Source organism: Lissotriton vulgaris, chromosome 7 (assembly GCF_964263255.1).
Source record: "Lissotriton vulgaris chromosome 7, aLisVul1.2, whole genome shotgun sequence".
In the NCBI taxonomy this organism is placed as follows: domain Eukaryota; kingdom Metazoa; phylum Chordata; class Amphibia; order Caudata; family Salamandridae; genus Lissotriton; species Lissotriton vulgaris.
In genome coordinates, this window is record NC_141695.1 from 31,195,938 (window position 1) to 31,213,932 (window position 17,995).

Here is a 17,995-nt window from a genome sequence, read left to right on the forward strand (position 1 = left end):
CTGAGGCGGTCCTGCAGTGCACGCAGGCTGCAGAGAGTGTGAGTCAGGTCACACACCTCAGAGTTTAACCCACCGTGTGTCTGTGACTCACACTTGAGTCCAGAGCTCACTCACCTGGTCCTCAGTGTTCAGCTCTTCTGCCTGCAGCACACTAGTGCAGCGCTGAACTCTTGCGTGCATTGAGGCAGCCCTGCAGTGCACACAGGCTGCAGAGAGTGTGATTCAGGTCACACACCTCAGAGTTTAACCCTCCCTTGTGTCAGTGACACACACCTGAGTCCAGAGCTCACTCACCTGGCCCTCAGTGTTCAGTTCTTCTGCCTGCAGTGCACTCGTGCAGCGCTGACCTCTTGCGTGCACTGAGGCAGTCCTGCAGTGCACGCAGGCTGCAGAGAGTGTGAGGCAGGTCACACACCTCAGAGTATAACCCACCTTGTGTCAGTGACTCACACCTGAGTCCAGAGCTCACTCACCTGGTCCTCGGTGTTCAGTTCTTCTGCCTGCAGCGCACTCGTGCAGCGCTGACCTCTTGCGTGCATTGATAGGTCCTGCAGTGCATGGAGGCTGCAGAGAGTGTGATTCAGGTCACACACCTCAGAGTTTAACCCTCCCTGTGTCAGTGACACACACCTGAGTCCAGAGCTCACTCACCTGGCCCTCAGTGTTCAGTTCTTCTGCCTGCAGCGCACTCGTGCAGCGCTGACCTCTTGCGTGCATTGATAGGTCCTGCAGTGCATGGAGGCAGCAGAGAGTGTGAGGCAGGTCACACACCTCAGAGTTTAACCCTCCCTGTGTCAGTGACTCACACCTGAGTCCAGAGCTCACTCACCTGGCCCTCAGTGTTCAGTTCTTCTGCCTGCAAGGCACTCGTGCAGCGCTGACCTCTTGCGCGCATTGAGGCAGCCCTGCAGTGCATGGAGGCAGCAGAGAGTGTGAGGCAGGTCACACACCTCAGAGTTTAACCCTCCCTGTGTCAGTGACTCACACCTGAGTCCAGAGCTCACTCACCTGGTCCTCAGTGTTCAGTTCTTCTGCCTGCAGTGCACTCGTGCAGCGCTGACCTCTTGCGTGCACTGAGGCAGTCCTGCAGTACACGCAGGCTGCAGAGAATGTGAGGAAGGTCACACACCTCAGGGTATAACCCACCTTGTGTCAGTGACTCACACCTGAGTCCAGAGCTCACTCACCTGGCCCTCAGTGTTCAGTTCTTCTGCTGCAGCACACTCGAGCAGCGCTGAGCTCTTGCGTGCATTGATAGGTCCTGCAGTGCATGGACGCTGCAGAGAGTGTGATTCAGGTCACACACCTCAGAGTTTAACCCTCCTTTTGTCAGTGACACACACCTAAGTCCAGAGCTCACTCACCTGGCCCTCAGTGTTAATTTCTTCTGCATGCAGCGCACTCGTGCAGTGCTGACCTCTTGCGTGCATTGAGGCAGCCCTGCAGTGCATGGAGGCTGCAGTGAGTGTGAGGCAGGTCACACACCTCAGAGTTTAACCCACCTTGTGTCTGTGACTCACACTTGAGTCCAGAACTCACTCACCTGCTCCTCAGTGTTCAGCTCTTCTGCCTGCAGCCAACCCGTGCAGCACTGACTTCTTGCGTGCACTGAGGCGGTCCTGCAGTGCACGCAGGCTGCAGAGAGTGTAAGGCAGGTCGCACACCTCAGAGTTTAACCCACCTTGTGTCAGTGACACACACCTGAGTCCAGAGCTCACTCACCTGGTCCTCAGTCTTCAGCTCTTCTGCCTGCAGCGCACTGGTGCAGCGCTGACTTCTTGCGTGTACTGAGGCGGTCCTGCAGTGCACGCAGGCTGCAGAGAGTGTAAGGCAGGTCACACACCTCAGAGTATAACCCACCTTGTGTCAGTGACTCACACCTGAGTCCAGAGCTCACTCACCTGGTCCTCAGTGTTCAGTTCTTCTGCCTGCAGCGCACTCGTGCAGCGCTGACCTCTTGCGTGCATTGATAGGTCCTGCAGTGCATGGAGGCTGCAGAGAGTGTGATTCAGGTCACACACCTCAGAGTTTAACCCTCCCTGTGTCAGTGACACACACCTGAGTCCAGAGCTCACTCACCTGGCCCTCAGTGTTCAGTTCTTCTGCCTGCAGTGCACTCGTGCAGCGCTGACCTATTGCGTGCACTGAGGCAGTCCTGCAGTGCACGCAGGCTGCAGAGAGTGTGATTCAGGTCACACACCTCAGAGTTTAACCTACCTTGTGTCAGTGGCTCACACCTGAGTCCAGAGCTCACTCACCTAGTCCTCAGTGTTCAGTTCTTCTGCCTGCAGCGCACTCGTGCAGCGCTGACCTCTTGCGTGCATTGAGGTGGTCCTGCAGTGCATGGAGGCAGCAGAGAGTGTGATTCAGGTCACACACCTCAGAGTTTAACCCTCCCTGTGTCAGTGACTCACACCTGAGTCCAGAGCTCACTCACCTGGTCCTCAGTGTTCAGTTCTTCTGCCTGCAGTGCACTCATGCAGCGCTGACCTCTTGCGTGCATTGAGGCAGCCCTGCAGTGCACCCAGGCTGGAGAGAGCCTGAGGCAGGTCACACACCTCAGAGTTTAACCCACCTTGTGTCAGTGACACACACCTGAGTCCAGAGCTCACTCACCTGGCCCTAGGTGCTCAGTTCTTCTGCCTGCAGCGCACTCGTGCAGCGCTGACCTCTTGTGTGCATCGAGGCAGCCCTGCAGTGCACGCAGGCTGCAGAGAGTGTGAGGCAGGTAACACACCTCAGAGTATAACCCACCTTGTGTCAGTGACTCACACCTGAGTCCAGAGCTCACTCACCTGGCCCTCAGTGTTCAGTTCTTCTGCGTGCAGCGCACTCGTGCAGCGCTGACCTCTTGCGTGCATTGAGGCAGCCCTGCAGTGCATGCAGGCTGCAGAGAGTGTGATTCAGGTCACACACCTCAGAGTTTAACCCTCCTTTTGTCAGTGACACACACCTGAGTCCAGAGCTCACTCACCTGGTCCTCAGTGTTCAGCTCTTCTGCCTGCAGTGCGTGCACTCGTGCAGTGCTGACCTCTTGCGTGCATTGAGGCAGCCCTGCAGTGCATGGAGGCAGCAGAGAGTGTGAGGCAGGTCACACACCTCAGAGTTTAACCCTCCCTGTGTCAGTGACTCACACCTGAGTCCAGAGCTCACTCACCTGGTCCTCCGTGTTCAGTTCTTCTGCCTTCAGTGCACTCGTGCAGCGCTGACCTCTTGCGTGTATTGAGGCGGTCCTGCAGTGCACACAGGCTGCAGAGAGTGTGAGGCAGGTCACACACCTCAGAGTTTAACCCACCTTGTGTAAGTGACACACACCTGAGTCCAGAGCTCACTCACCTGGCACTCAGTGTTCAGTTCTTCTGCATGCAGCGCACTCGTGCAGCGCTGACCTCTGGCGTGCATTGAGGCTGTCCTGCAGTGCATGGAGGCAGCAGAGAGTGTGAGGCAGGTCACACACCTCAGGGTTTAACCCACCTTGTGTCAGTGACACACACCTGAGTTCAGAGCTCACTCACCTGGTCCTCAGTGTTCAGTTCTTCTGCCTGCAGTGCACTCGTGCAGCGCTGACCTCTTGCGTGTATTGAGGCAGCCCTGCAGTGCACGGAAGCTGCAGAGAGTGTGAGTCAGGTCACACACCTCAGAGTTTAACCCACCTTGTGTCAGTGACTCACACCTGAGTCCAGAGCTCACTCACCTGGTCCTCAGTGTTCAGTTCTTCTGCCTGCAGTGCACTCGTGCAGCGCTGACCTCTTGCGTGCATCGAGGCGGTCCTGCAGTGCATGGAGGCAGCAGAGAGTGTGATTCAGGTCACACACCTCAGAGTTCAATTCTCCCTGTGTCAGTGACTCACACCTGAGTCCAGAGCTCACTCACCTGGTCCTCAGTGTTCAGTTCTTCTGCCTGCAGCGCACTCGTGCAGCGCTGACCTCTTGCGTTCATTGATAGGTCCTGCAGTGCATGGAGGCTGGAGAGAGCCTGAGGCAGGTCGCACACCTCAGAGATTAACCCACCTTGTGTCAGTGACACACACCTGAATCCAGAGCTCACTCACCTGGTCCTCAGTGTTCAGTTCTTCTGCATGAAGTGCACTCGTGCAGCGCTGACCTCTTGCGTGCACTGAGGCGGTCCTGCAGTGCACGCAGGCTGCAGAGAGTGTGAGGCAGGTCACACACCTCAGAGTATAACCGACCTTGTGTCAGTGACACACACCTGAGTCCAGAGCTCACTCACCTGGTCCTCAGTGTTCAGTTCTTCTGCGTGCAGTGCACTCGTGCAGCGCTGACCTCTTGCGTGCATTGAGGCGGTCCTGCAGTGCAGGCTGGCTGCAGAGAGTGTGAGGCAGGTCCCGCACCTCAGAGTATAACCCACCTTGTGTCAGTGACACACACCTGAGTCCAGAGCTCACTCACCTGGCCCTCAGTGTTCAGTTCTTCTGCCTGCAGCGCACTCGTGCTGCACAGATCTCTTGCGTGCATTGATAGGTCCTGCAGTGCATGGAGGCTGCAGAGAGTGTGATGCAGGTCACACACCTCAGAGTTTAACCCTCCCTGTGTCAGTGACTCACACCTGGCCCTAAGTGTTCAGTTCTTCTGCCTGCAGCGCACTCGTGCAGCGCTGACCTCTTGCGTGCATTGAAGCAGCCCTGCAGTGCATGGAGGCAGCAGAGAGTGTGATTCAGGTCACACACCTCAGAGTTTAACCCTCCCTGTGTCAGTGACTCACACCTGAGTCCAAAGCTCACTCACCTGACCCTCAGTGTTCAGCTCTTCTGCCTGCAGCGCACTGGTGCAGCGCTGACCTCTTGCGCGCATTGAGGCGGTCCTGCAGTGCATGGAGGCTGGAGAGAGCCTGAGGCAGGTCACACACCTCAGAGTATAACCCACTTTGTGTCAGTGACTCACACCTGAGGCCAGACCTCGCCCCCTTTGTGTCTGCATCACACAGCTGTGTAAAATTCCTGCTAAAATGCCACTCAAATTGTCACACATAAGGGCATTGAATTTAAGCTGGCAAAGACCATGAAAATGTCACACATAAGGGCATTGAAAACTTGGCAGCTATGCAAAGGTTGGATTATATTTACAGTTGCCTCTGACTAGCCAGAAAAGGCTTACCAGAGCGGTTTCCTAGAAATGAGCAGGAAAACGAATCAGAATCCCAAGAAACCGCCTCACAATATATTACCGTCAACAGCGAATATGTATTCAGCCCTCATCCTGCTAAACGATATAGGGAGGTGGGAGATAGTTCCCTATATTTCCACTAGGTGCCGCTGTGACATACTTCATAAATGAATCTCAATTCAGAGCATAAAAAAACTAAGCGTGCCTTGTGCAGCAGCCAGCAGAAGCAGTGCTCTCACACTGGCCAACGTTTTAGAAGAGGAAAGTGAAATATTAAGAAAATAATAACAGGGAGAATATATTTCTCTCTTTGACTTCTATTGAGAGCTGAATCAGGTCTATTGTTATATTTGAGGTTTTCAAGTGTGCTGCTGAACGTTAGCATATCACAAATGCAAATATACATTTTTTCCTTACCTGTCAGGAGCCCAGAAAAGTGCTATGGCAGTAGAGAGCGCGTGACAAACATGTTGTGCACTCGCCTGCAGGCGCACGTTACAGTGCTTAACTTGTGCCGGTGCTTTTGGGAGCTCAGCACCACCACTTAATTGTTAACACCTGCACTTACTGATGAAATTTCACCCCCCATCATGGAACCGACTCCCTTTTTTAAGGGTAGCGCTAATGTTTAACAATTAAATGCACGTTTAAAATCATTTTAATCCGCCTATGCCATTCTTACAGCTTTGAAAAGCCTATAGTTGTATAAACTATCACATTTCTAAGTGTGTGCCATGTTTAGATGGGAGTGGTTACACTGGCATCTGTCAGCGATGGCAGGTCCAGTTAGTTGTGCAATCTGCAGTGGCCTCCTCAGCAATACTTTGGACCCTGGCACTAATTTATTCACAAATGAAACACTGGGGGCCTCGTTTATGAGAAATGACGCATCGCTGCATGAAAGCAGCGATGCGTCACTTCTCAGTACGCACTCCTTGCGACATTCTTGATGTGTCATATTTAATGTATGACGCATCATGTCGCAAGGAGTTACAGATACGTCAGTATTTCTGACGTATCTGTAAGCGCAAAAGTGACGCATTGCTGGAGTGTGTCAGAAAAGTGACGCAACTCTAGCAATGTGTCCTTTCACATGGGGCAAGCCCCATGTGAAAGGGCCTGCGTCAGTCTTACGCCTGCTGTGAGGCAGGCGTAAGATTTTGAAGCATTTGAGTCCTGGAAGTGACGCAGTGAAATCTCATAGATTTCACTGGGTCACTTCTATGACCCTGTCTTGCGTCAAAACGCACCCCCCTGCATACATTACACCTGGCGCAGGTATAATGTGGCGCAGGGGTTTACAAAGTGACGCATCTACCTAGATGCGTCACTTTGTAAATATGGCGCAACAAGGCGCATTTTTTACGCCACTGGTGCGTCACATAAAGTGATGCACCGGGGGCGTAAAAGTGACGCAAAGGGCTCATAAATGAGGCCGTGGGTTCCTGGCAGTGCGTGCTCCTAGTCACACAAGCCAAGTAGTCCCTGTCGGCTGAAGCCCGGCAACCAATCGGGTTTCTGCATGCAGGAATCAGGAGGAAGAAGACTAGCTTTGAAATCGATAGTCTCCCGCCTGAATCAGGAGGGTTGGCATGTATGCATGCGGAATGCGTCAGAGGTGTCTTCACAATGCTATCACCTATTCAACAAGCCTTAGCAAAGACAATAGTTCTCGCCCACATGAGATCTATTGACTTAGCCAAGTTGTGAAGCAGCAGTACTGCTGTGCAGCTTGGCTGAAAGTAAAACAAAGAAGCGCTGTGATGTAATCCACTCTGGCCGCGTTTTGTTCTGATAAAAAGCGAGAGTGCATGTGAAATGAGCGTACTCATATTGTAGGTATAACCCGTCCAAAGCACCTTATGGATAGAAGGTAAAGCACTGGAATATTGCTGGCCAATCCACCCGTGACTGATTAAGGGACAAAGTTCCACCAGATTAAACTCTGGTCGATTGATTTTAGGGCCATCAAGCTTTGTGGTTTCAAAGACAATACAATCTTATAGTCATTTTCAGGTAATATGCTTTCAGGATCAGGCCCGCAGTTTTGCATCACTAGAGCTATATGAAGAAGCTGCCACTTTATAGGAAGGAGTTAAGCGGGTAAGACATCTCTTCAAGTGAACACATATATCTTCCATGCATTTATTACTTCAAAAAAGCTCTTAATAGTACAAGCTCACTATCCCATACTTTCTTATATTTTGACCACTTTGTTTTGGTTATGTTCTGTTGTTATGTTTTATTGTGTTGTGTTATGTTATGTGTATTTGATCATCTATAGGTTGGAGCTGGATCATCTATGGGTGGATGCAGACGTCCCAAGCTTCCCGTCAAAAATAACTTTGAAAAAAATATATTGGGAAATGATCTGGATGTCCACCAATAGTACCTGCATAAATATCAATTTAACAGGACGGTTCCTTGATTTTAAAGCTCGCCCACTCTGTGAAGCTTACTGGGATATTATAGAGAGTCCGCTAGTTCGAAAGCTGTTTTTCCAGTTTAGAACTGGAACCCTACCCGTAAAAGCTTTCAGTTATACGTGGTTGGCAAATCGGGATGACAAATGCCATAATTGTAAAAATTTGATCAAGAATGTATCCCATATGCTGTTTGTATGTCCCCTCTATTCATGCCCTCGTAGCAAGTGGCTAAAACCAATATGTTTTATTATGGGCACCCAGAGATACATTGAGGCACTACGAATATTGGAAACTGATTGCTCACCTTGCTTAGCGATTGCTGTTGCCAAAATGTTAAGGTGTGCCTGGTTTATACATACACACACTTTAAATTCCTTGGACACCAGCCAATGATTATTTAAGACTTTCAGTAAAACGATTGATCATGTTTTTGTATACATTAGTTTTTTAAACTATCCTTTTAGAATAACTGTTTTTTAACTTGTAAATGACAGCCACAAGATTTAATAACTTTTTAACATTGTATTTTTACTTGGTTAGTATTTATAAGGATTATGTCTAATGATGTAAGAGGATGTATAATATTGCTTTTATGACATGCTGTTGAATAAAGCTTTCTGAAATTGAAAAAAATTGTATTTGTAAACTGCACAACTCACCCAGGAGGATATCCTGGCCCCAAAGCAGGAGCTATGTGTGCTGGGCCGGGGCCGGTCTGGGTTAAGAGCCAGGTCTTCAATTTCTTGCTGAATTCAAGAGCTGAGGAGGCGGCTCCAATGTGCAGAGGTCGGTTGCTCCAGGCTTTAGGAGCTAGTTGGAAGGCACGACTGATGGCGTTGCATATGTTTATGTAAATGTTTGGAATATGTCTCATTACACCGCGATGCATTACATTGCATGCTTTTACAACGCGGTTGTTACAACGACCGCGTTGTTAGTACGCAAAGCCTTTACATCACAAGTCATTACATCCACTTGCACTAGGGGGCGCGCTGGACTTAGGAATAGTATTAATTACCATTCCTACTCCAGTTTGCGCAACAGTAAGGAAGGTGGTGGAATTCATTTCCAATACCTCAGCGGCCCCCAGTGCAAGTTTCCCATGTGCTTGTTTTACCAGTTCAATACAGAATGCTTTGCTGCAGAGATTTAAATATAGGCAGCCTGTCTTTGGACATTTGACAAATCTGCCCATCGAGCACGTGAGCCATTCAGCTTATTAGAGCACTTGGAGCATGATTGCAAAATAGTGGTAAAACCACACATTATTCCCACATCTTGAAGCCCCAATACCACGGTTATCATTTTTTCAGGGTGGCTGGAATTCATTGAGAGATTTGGGCTAAAGCACAGATTACCGCAAGTTTTAACTGCTAAAATGTACAGTAGCAAAAATATCAGACATGAGGTTGTCATTCCATTGTGGTTGGAATGTCTGGTTTCCATCCTCATGGCAATTACAATGCAATTTATAATGGAGTCCTCTAAAGCCAGAGAGGCGGCACTTGGTTTGTGGTTAACCAGGTGAGTTCTATGCTTTCCTTTAACTGGTGGCCAGTTAGCACTGCAGGTAACTAGGGATCTGTTAGGTAAATAGGTTCAGGTCAACTTTGGCTGGGGAGAGTAAGAAAATGAGACCCACCTCTCCGGTTACCAGTATACAGAGGCAAGAGGTATGTTGCTTTAATCAGGTACCAGGGGAGGATGATAAGTCTCACAACAGATAAGATTCATTTTGTGCCTGAAATTGACTAGGTCATGATTTGGAATTGTGCCACCATTGATGACGTAGGTTTATCAAGTTTAAACTACTTGATCAAGCAGTTTAGAATGTTGATTCTCAATTGTTGTGTTAAAATGATGTGTAATGGATGAAATATTGGTATTTCATCCTAAGTGATATTTTGTATCTTTTACCCCCGCAGAAAAACATTATCTGGTTTCTGTTGCTTTACGTGCAGTCTTTTATTTTTGTACCTATATCGCGATCTTTGGATTCTTCTATTATCAGTCGCGGAAGCTCCAAGTTGAAGTTGCCGGTAAGAGATCATAACTTCAGAACTAAATTAACTAATTGAAGAATTGTTGGATTATAACAAACACATTAATGTCATGTTTTATTTCATGAACTCAACTGCAGACTAGAGAAAGGTTGATAGATGTGGTAGTGCAGGAGAAACTATGTACAACAAGAGTGAATTTACATTTTCTGTGGCAGAGGTACCAACCTTGTGGTGCAGAATGATTCTTTTGAAAGTCTCCTCAAACTTGGAGATTTATTTTGCACTTTTATGATATAATTAGCCTCTAAGTATCCTAAGCTAGGGAATCGAGACTGCGACTCTGCCAGTGTAAAGGGGTTCACATGTACCCCCTTTCACTCTTTCGTAGGTCCCTTGTGCTATCCTCAGAGCCCGGTACACAGTCAAAATATCGAGTTGTAAATATCGACCTACCATAATATCGAGTCTGAAATATCGAAGGTGCATAATATCGAAGGCAAGAATATCGTAGGACAGAATATCGACCCAAGGTAAGTAATATCGAAATACTTAATATCGATGTAAGTAATATCGAAGTAAGTAATATCGATAGCATATATATCGATGTTACTAATTTCGATGACACTAATATCGATATTTGTATTATTGTATAGTATTTTATTATGTATGTGTTATATGTTTAATTTAACTATTTAAAATAATTACTATTATATGTGTATAAATTTTATTTAATAATAAATAATTTTATAAGTAACTTTTATGTTTTTGTACCGGAGTGGGTTGTGGGTTTATAGGGGAATAGGATGGGAAGTAATTTAATTATGGTAAATTGTTTATTAATTAGTAGGATTTATTAATAAATTATTATTAATTGGTAATTATGTGAAAATAATAGGAAAATAATTTTAATTAATTTATTAATTGATATATATGTTCTGTAGCGGTTTGTGGGTTTATAGGGGAATAGGGTGGGAAGTAATTTAATTATGGTAAGTTAATTAATAATTAGTAGGATTAATTAATTAATTAAAATTAATTGCTAATTAATATTGATTAATTGCGAAAAAAATTAATTGATTAATTGATATATATTTTCTGTAGCGGGATGTGGGTTTATAGGGGAATGGGGTGGGTAGTATATTAATAATAATTAATTAATTAATATATGTTTTTATAAATTTATATTTAATTTATTGGAAAATAATTAATATTAATTAGTTAATTAATTATTATTATTTTGTACATATTTTACATTAATAATTAATTGGTAATTAAATAATATTGATAAGTTACATTAATTAGAGTTATTTATTGATATATAATTTTTTATTACTGTTAATTAATTAATTGGGAAAAAATATTATTAATTATTACATTATAATAATTACAGCTAATGTGATAATATATTTACTTTCTTTGTCATTGTTTATTATTAATTAATTGCTAATTAAATAATAATAATTAATTTTGGGTAAAGGAGTATTTTTAGTGTTTAGGGTCAGTTTTCAGTGTTTGGGTAAGGGGGTATTTTTTTAGTTCAGGGTCAGTTTTCAGTTCTTGGGTAAAGGGGTATTTTTTGGTTTCAGGGTTAGTTTTCAGTTTTTGGGTAAGGGGGTATTTTTTGGTTCAGTGTCAGTTTTCAGTTCGTGGGTAAAGGGGTATTTTTTGGGTTCAGGGTCAGTTTTCAGTTCTTGGGTAAAGGGGTATTTTTTGGGTTCAGGGTCAGTTTTCAGTTCTTGGGTAAAGGGGTATTTTTAGGGTTCAGGGTCAGTTTTCAGTTTATGAGTAAAGGGGTATTTTTAGGGTTCAGGGTCAGTTTTCAGTTTATGGTTAAGGGGGTCTTTTTTGGTTCAGTGTCAGTTTTCAGTTCGTGGGTAAAGGGGTATTTTTTGGGTTCAGGGTCAGTTTTCAGTTCTTGGGTAAAGGGGTATTTTTAGGGTTCAGGGTCAGTTTTCAGTTTTTGGGTAAGGGGGTATTTTTTGGTTCAGTGTCAGTTTTCAGTTCGTGGGTAAAGAGGTATTTTTTGGGTTCAGGGTCAGTTTTCAGTTCTTGGGTAAAGGGGTATTTTTTGGGTTCAGGGTCAGTTTTCAGTTCTTGGGTAAAGGGGTATTTTTAGGGTTCAGGGTCAGTTTTCAGTTCTTGGGTAAATGGGTATTTTTAGTGTTCAGGGTCAGTTTTCAGTTTTTGGGTAAGGGGGTATTTTTGGGTTCAGGGTCAGTTTTCAGTTCTTGGGTAAAGGGGTATTTTTTGGGTTCAGGGTCAGTTTTCAGTTTTTGGGTATAGGGGTATTTTTAGGGTTCAGGGTCAGTTTCAGTTCTTGGGTAAAGGGGTGTTTTTTGAGTTCAGGGTCAGTATTCCCTACTGTTGTACTCTCTGGAGTAGGAATAGAAATTTTTACCCTTACGCTATGCATTGTTTTATTTAATTAATTGTTAATATATCAAATATTTATTTTATTTTTTATATTACTTACATTTTATTTATGTTACTTTTTTATGTTTGTAAATGTATTAGTAAATTAGAATATATTTCATTAATTTATAAATTCGTAAAATAATTATTAATACTTATTGTTCAGTGTATATATATTACATATTTACTGTATATATTTAATTAATGTATTCTTAATATATGTATTATTTATTACTTTTAAATATTATTAGATACTTTTAAATATGTTTCTTTTATTTATTAGTCTTATAGACTTAATTTTACATTTATATATTAAAAAAAAACGATATATTTAACATCGATATTTTTAACATCAATATTTTTTTTTCGATATTTTTGTACTTACCATGTTGTAGATAGGATGTCGATATTTTTGCCCTCGATATTGTTGACTCGATATTCTTGTAGGTCGATATTTTTGAAGTCGAAATTCTGTCAGTGATTCTCAGAGCCCACATTCTTACCTCTGTGCCATAGGGAATCCTTAAGGTTCATCTGAGATTCTATGATTTCAGAATCCATCCCCTGTCCATTCCCCTCCATAAGTAATAAAGACAGGCTCAGCCACCACAAGTCATGTATGTTTGAGGCCCGGGCCCTCCTCGTGTGAATCATGATGAGCGCCCTGGGGAAGGTCTTTACTCAAACTCTTTCCGGGGTCTTTCAGGCCTGGGTCTCCACTCCATACTTGACAGGGCTTCAGAAGCCTTGTGCCCCATGCTACCTCCCTGTCTCTCCATCAGCCTATCAGTGAACATTCTACTGTGACATCACAGGCTCCGCCCTATCAGACTTTTGTCATCAGTGCAGTGAAGTTTCCACCACACACATGCGCTCATGCCCAAACTCACCCAAAACAGTAGCAAAGCAAGGATGCAATGGACAGTGTTGGACTGGGACAGAAAAAAGGCATGAACACCAAAATAACACCGACCTCCATTAATGAATTAGATGGCTAAAAAAATGGCCCACATGTGCAACTTGTGGCAATTATGAGCTTGTATGAGTGTTTAGCAAAGTGTGGAAGACTGCATGGAATTACGGTTGCTGTAGACAATTTTGTTTATTATTAGAGAAATCAGCAGTAAAAGACAGCCCAGCTGACAACAAAATAGGCCAGTTCACTTAACTTCTCAAACAAACCCTTCTGGCACTGCCTGATTGCCCTCTGATCCAGGCCAACCCTGGCACCCCGGGGTAAACAAGGAAAATGGCCGCTTTGACTGCTATTGAGGAAGTAAAATGCAGCAGAGCCAGGGTTCAATGATCCCTCGACATGTTTCAACCAGTGATATTCCCTCAAGGGTCAGTAGGCTTTCTTCAAGAACAAGGGAGATATTGAATCCCTACGATTCATGGTTGGTATTGGCAACTATTAGGCTAGTGCAATCAAAAATAGGAAGCATGCTCGCAAATATACACTCATAATCCCTTGTTCTTAGTATAAGAGTTCCGCTTACAAACTGCATTGAGCCCATCCATTTGTACCAGGTGCACTGGGCGAGGATCCGATGATGAAGCATGCCTCAGGTGGTAATTGTGGGTAAGTATCATAGAAAAATATCCAAGAGATGCCAGGATCACAATAATTTACCTGGGTGCGGATCCTTCATTCTCCAGGGAAATACTAAGGACCACACTACTGATCTCTCGATCGGAAGGGATCACAAGCCTCTGTGTGTAGGGTAGTTATTTGTATTTTGCAAATCTCCACTGCAAGCAAGCTGTAATGTATTCAGAGGTACGAAGGTGGTGGGTTTATTTAATTCAAGCCTTGCTCTTTCTTAACCTGTTTTTTCTCTTTATTGTACTTTTTGTCAATGGTCTCTCACTCAAACACACACAAACACACCAGCACACACCGACACACACAGGCACTGGTCCACACATACCTTTGTGTGCTGCCACACACTCACATGCACACAGTTAATAAACCAGACACAAGTCTCACACATTCTATTCTACAGGTTGTTCGTACAGAGAACTTAAAAGGAGTCATGCATAACAACGCTTTCCTCCTATAGACGACGGCCGATCATAGAAGTACAATGTGGAGCTCTGTCCGCACCAGTCTATTGTACATTTTGTTCATCTACACAGTCTTCGGTGAAATAGTCTTGGATGGATAGCCCAGTCCGCAGGGCCTTTCTGTAACCACTGGGTTACGACAAGTAGGGCTTGTAGGGAATTGCACCAGACATTCTACTCTTTGCCATAGGACACAGCCTATATTTTTAGTGAGGAGGTCTGAGATGGTGGGTCAACCTCAGACTACTGGGTACCCTCATGGCGGGTTTAGGAAGGCACCATATCAATCTCTAGGGGTGGGGGGAACTTGTGGAGTTAAAATCTCCTTGAGATTCTTCGGAATTCGGCGAGTGGGCAGAATTCGTCATGCTGTGCTGCTTGGGCTAATTCTTAGTGCCGGAAGCTTGTTCTGCGCTGTGATATCAGCTCAAACTCCACCACATGGCGTACCAGAGAGAGTTGCTTCTTTCTGCCACTCGAGAAGATTTTCTATTCAAGCGGCAGCTTCCTCAACGCGAACGGTCATGACCTGCCGTGAGCGACCGCATTGAGAAATCTCGTCTGGATGCATTCTAGCACCGAAAAATCAGATCAGTGGTTAATAGATTTTTACCAGTGGACATAACTCTGTGAACTTGGCAAGGCGGAGTGAAATTGTTTACCCATACCGACCCATTCCACACTCCCTTCATATGGATCTTTTGCCACCAAAAATCCCAAGGCAAGAACAAACTGCTTGACCCAATTCACTAAATTCAGGGTTAATGCAGCTGTAGGGTGATGCACAAAACATGTTTAGATGTAGAAGAGATCAGGAGTTGGGGCAAATGGTTAATTAATAAGTGAGTATTTATTATTAATCGCATATGGACTGTGTTAATCTGTGACTGTATTAAATATAGTAGCACGTGTGTGTTGCATTTTTACAAGAAAAAACTTTGCGAACCATGTTTTTCAAAACATATGAATTTTAAATTTGAATCCTAGACTCATTCAAAATGCAACCCATCCTTCATAAGCCCTCAAAGCAACTTAGGAAGATAGAGGGAAGAGAAACACTGATAGTCAGCAGTACACACATGATATGCACTAGGACCACCTGGCAGCAAGAAACCCAGACATTCAGAAAGTGATCTCCCAGTTTAGCAATCCTGAGGGCGCCTTCAGAGGGTCATCGAAGCAGATACCACTTGCCCGGTTCTGGGTTTTACCGGGTGTATTGTCGCGACTAAACCATATCTGCCCTGAAGATTAAAAATAACATTACGCACACTCACTCTTGTTCTCTGGCTTCTGCAAGATACTGCAGCGCGGTAGGCCTAACACGTGTAGCCTCTACTAGAAGTAAGTGCCATGTACTGAGAAACACAAAATGCATAAGCCACATGACCCCTTGAAGGCCTCCATTTTGCTTTACAGAGCTGAATGAAACCTATATTCACTATATCCTTTATGTCTTTGTAGCACGAGACCGGGTGACTGAAGAACAAGCGTAGCCCATCCGAAGACGCGCGGAATGAAGACCGCCCACAACCACGCGTTATTTTAAGATATTATGGCTGTGCTGCAGTGTGTCTGGAAAGACTACAATAATAAAGGAATGAAAAATCATGGACTGAATTAATAAGACATCTTCAGACAAAAACCTGGAGCGATGTGTCTTCTGATTTGCAAAGGCTTTAGGTGTCTTAAAAGGGAGTTTGTCCAGGAAAACCACTGTGAAGACAGTGTTAAGCCAGGGGGAAACCTTTACAAATCAGCCTGAGACTCTTGAACTGTATTAAATTAAGGGAATTGCAAAGACGGTCCTAAATCTGGACAAACATTCATACTGATTCTTTCCTGGCTTAAGACCGTCAATAAAATATTGGGTATTTTCTGTCATCGAAAATCTGGCAAACAATAGTAGTTCCTTTGAAGAGTAGGAAGATGAACAACACAGAATAAAGACTCTGAGTTGTGTTACTTTGGATGCAACAGATATGTTGTGTGTTGCACACACTGCTTTCGCCTCCTTACTGCACTTTTTGGAATCAATGGTTTAGGGATTGCCTCTACCATTGACGCCTTGATGAATATTTACTTCGTCTAAATTTGCTTTCCAAATTGGTTAATTAAAAAAAAATGACTGACTGGTATTTGCTAAGTTTTATTTGGGACAGCCAGTGGATAATGATTTTCGATCACAAAACAATCCCGGGTAATAATATCAATATTTTACAAAAACTCTAGCCGAAGTTGGCCGAGATTTTAGGAGATAACTTTCTAGTGAAAGTATTTCCATTTGTATTGTGTGGAACTATATCCTATTGAACCTCCTGCCAATCATTCGTGGGTTCCGCCCTTCTAAGCTGAGGTGGACACCTCTGTTGTGTAAGAATGAATGTGTGTCCGGGTCTGATACAGGGGTGTCCCACCAATAGATCCAGCACTGAAGGACGCACACTTGATGTTCACCATCACACGAGACTCTGTAACTCTGCACATGCATGACTCGTGTAGACTCACTGTACTCACACATACATTGAGCAAAACTCTTGAACCTCATTGGAGGACCTGGAACTGGGCTGAACACCCGTCACATATGTATGTATGACTCCATGTTTTTCACTTTATCTTTTGAAAATGCCAGTGGTGGCTGGTATTTGAAGGTGGTAGGGTGCAGGTCGCGGGGTGGGGGGGAGGTGGAAATGAAAAAAATAAAATAGACACTTACCTGTCTGACGCTCCCGCTTACTGCCACCGGCCTCCTCACGATCTTTTTCCCCGATTCCAGGGCAGAAAGCAGGATGCATCCGGCTCCCAGCCTCCCGACAGCCAAGCATAACACTGCAATGCAGCATGTTCTCCATGCAGGCAGTAATGCGGCCTGGATGGAGAACATGCAAAGTGCCCATGGCGGTTTGGCCGGCCCGAGACGGTCTGGCAAAGCCTCATGCGCACTTGGAGTGAGCAAACCACTCCTCCCCTGCCCTGCTCTGTGAGCAGAGCAGCCCATCCCCTACCCAGCTGAGCAAAGGGAAAAAAATATTATAATAACTGGTTATCATTTTATTTTTTCCTCTTTCGATCTGCTCAGTGGGGCGATGCTCCACCGCCTTAGCGGAGGAGCCACCACTGGAAAATGCTATCTTTTCGATTGCTTTATATTACACAACCACAATATGTCAACGCCACACAATACCTTTTTGTTTCTTCTAAAAAGGGCAGAGCCACAATAAATGTGTACCGATGGTATGTTGCTTTCTTGATCCGTGTTTTTCCTTTTTTATGATACAAGTTGAACTGATTTTGTTCATGTAGATGTTTCGAAACACAGCCTCATCCCCAAAGGTGAAGAATGACACAGCGATGAAGTAATATGTGATGGGCTTTGTGTGTCTTCTGGTGATCAGGGACAAACATGAGTACTCATCACGCGGCACTTTTTGCTCACTCCGAGGCTTCGGCATCCTGAGTCATGGAGAAAGAAACAGAAGGAATAGCGCCTCATGTGGAGTGCACGCTGGGCTTCACGCTGAGGTGTTGGAGGCGTGAGGAGAGTGTGTCCCCTTACCTTACATGATGTCCATGGAGAGAGGTGGACCACCTGGACCAAATGAGCCAGTAGACATCTGACACACCTGTGGAACAAGCCAACAGAACAGGCATGTGGGACCAGAGGTGGAGAAAGCTTGAATGCAACAGACACATGATTCATTGTCTGCAGCTGTGAAGGCGTAAGTTAGCGCCACAGCGCACCCAAATATTTACCAGCTCACCATGGAAAGGCAAGAAGCAAAGCACGTAGGGGCTTATTTATGGGATTTTGACACAGAGCAGTGCAGCAAGCACCATGCTGTGCTGCCCCACGCTAAAGTCAAAGGGCAGGAGTGCCCCTGTGCTGGAAACATTTCGGCGCTACCCTTGCACCATGATGCAAGGGTGCCTCTGTTGCATGCATGGCGTGTTCCTCTGGAAAAAA

General features: G+C 45.1%; 1 protein-coding gene across 1 annotated transcript in view; it reads left to right on the forward strand.

The window, feature by feature from the left end:
* Nucleotides 1-15,642, forward strand: part of LOC147700593 (scavenger receptor cysteine-rich domain-containing group B protein-like) — a 186,290-nt gene extending 170,648 nt beyond the window's left edge. Inside the window, exons 5-6 of the mRNA XM_086929701.1 lie at nt 9,475-9,588; nt 15,496-15,642. Of these exons, the coding sequence (XP_086785827.1) occupies nt 9,475-9,588; nt 15,496-15,527 (146 nt within the window). The 3' untranslated portion in view covers nt 15,528-15,642. The remainder of the gene's footprint in view (nt 1-9,474; nt 9,589-15,495) is intronic.
* The last annotated feature ends 2,353 nt before the right edge of the window (nt 15,643-17,995 follow it).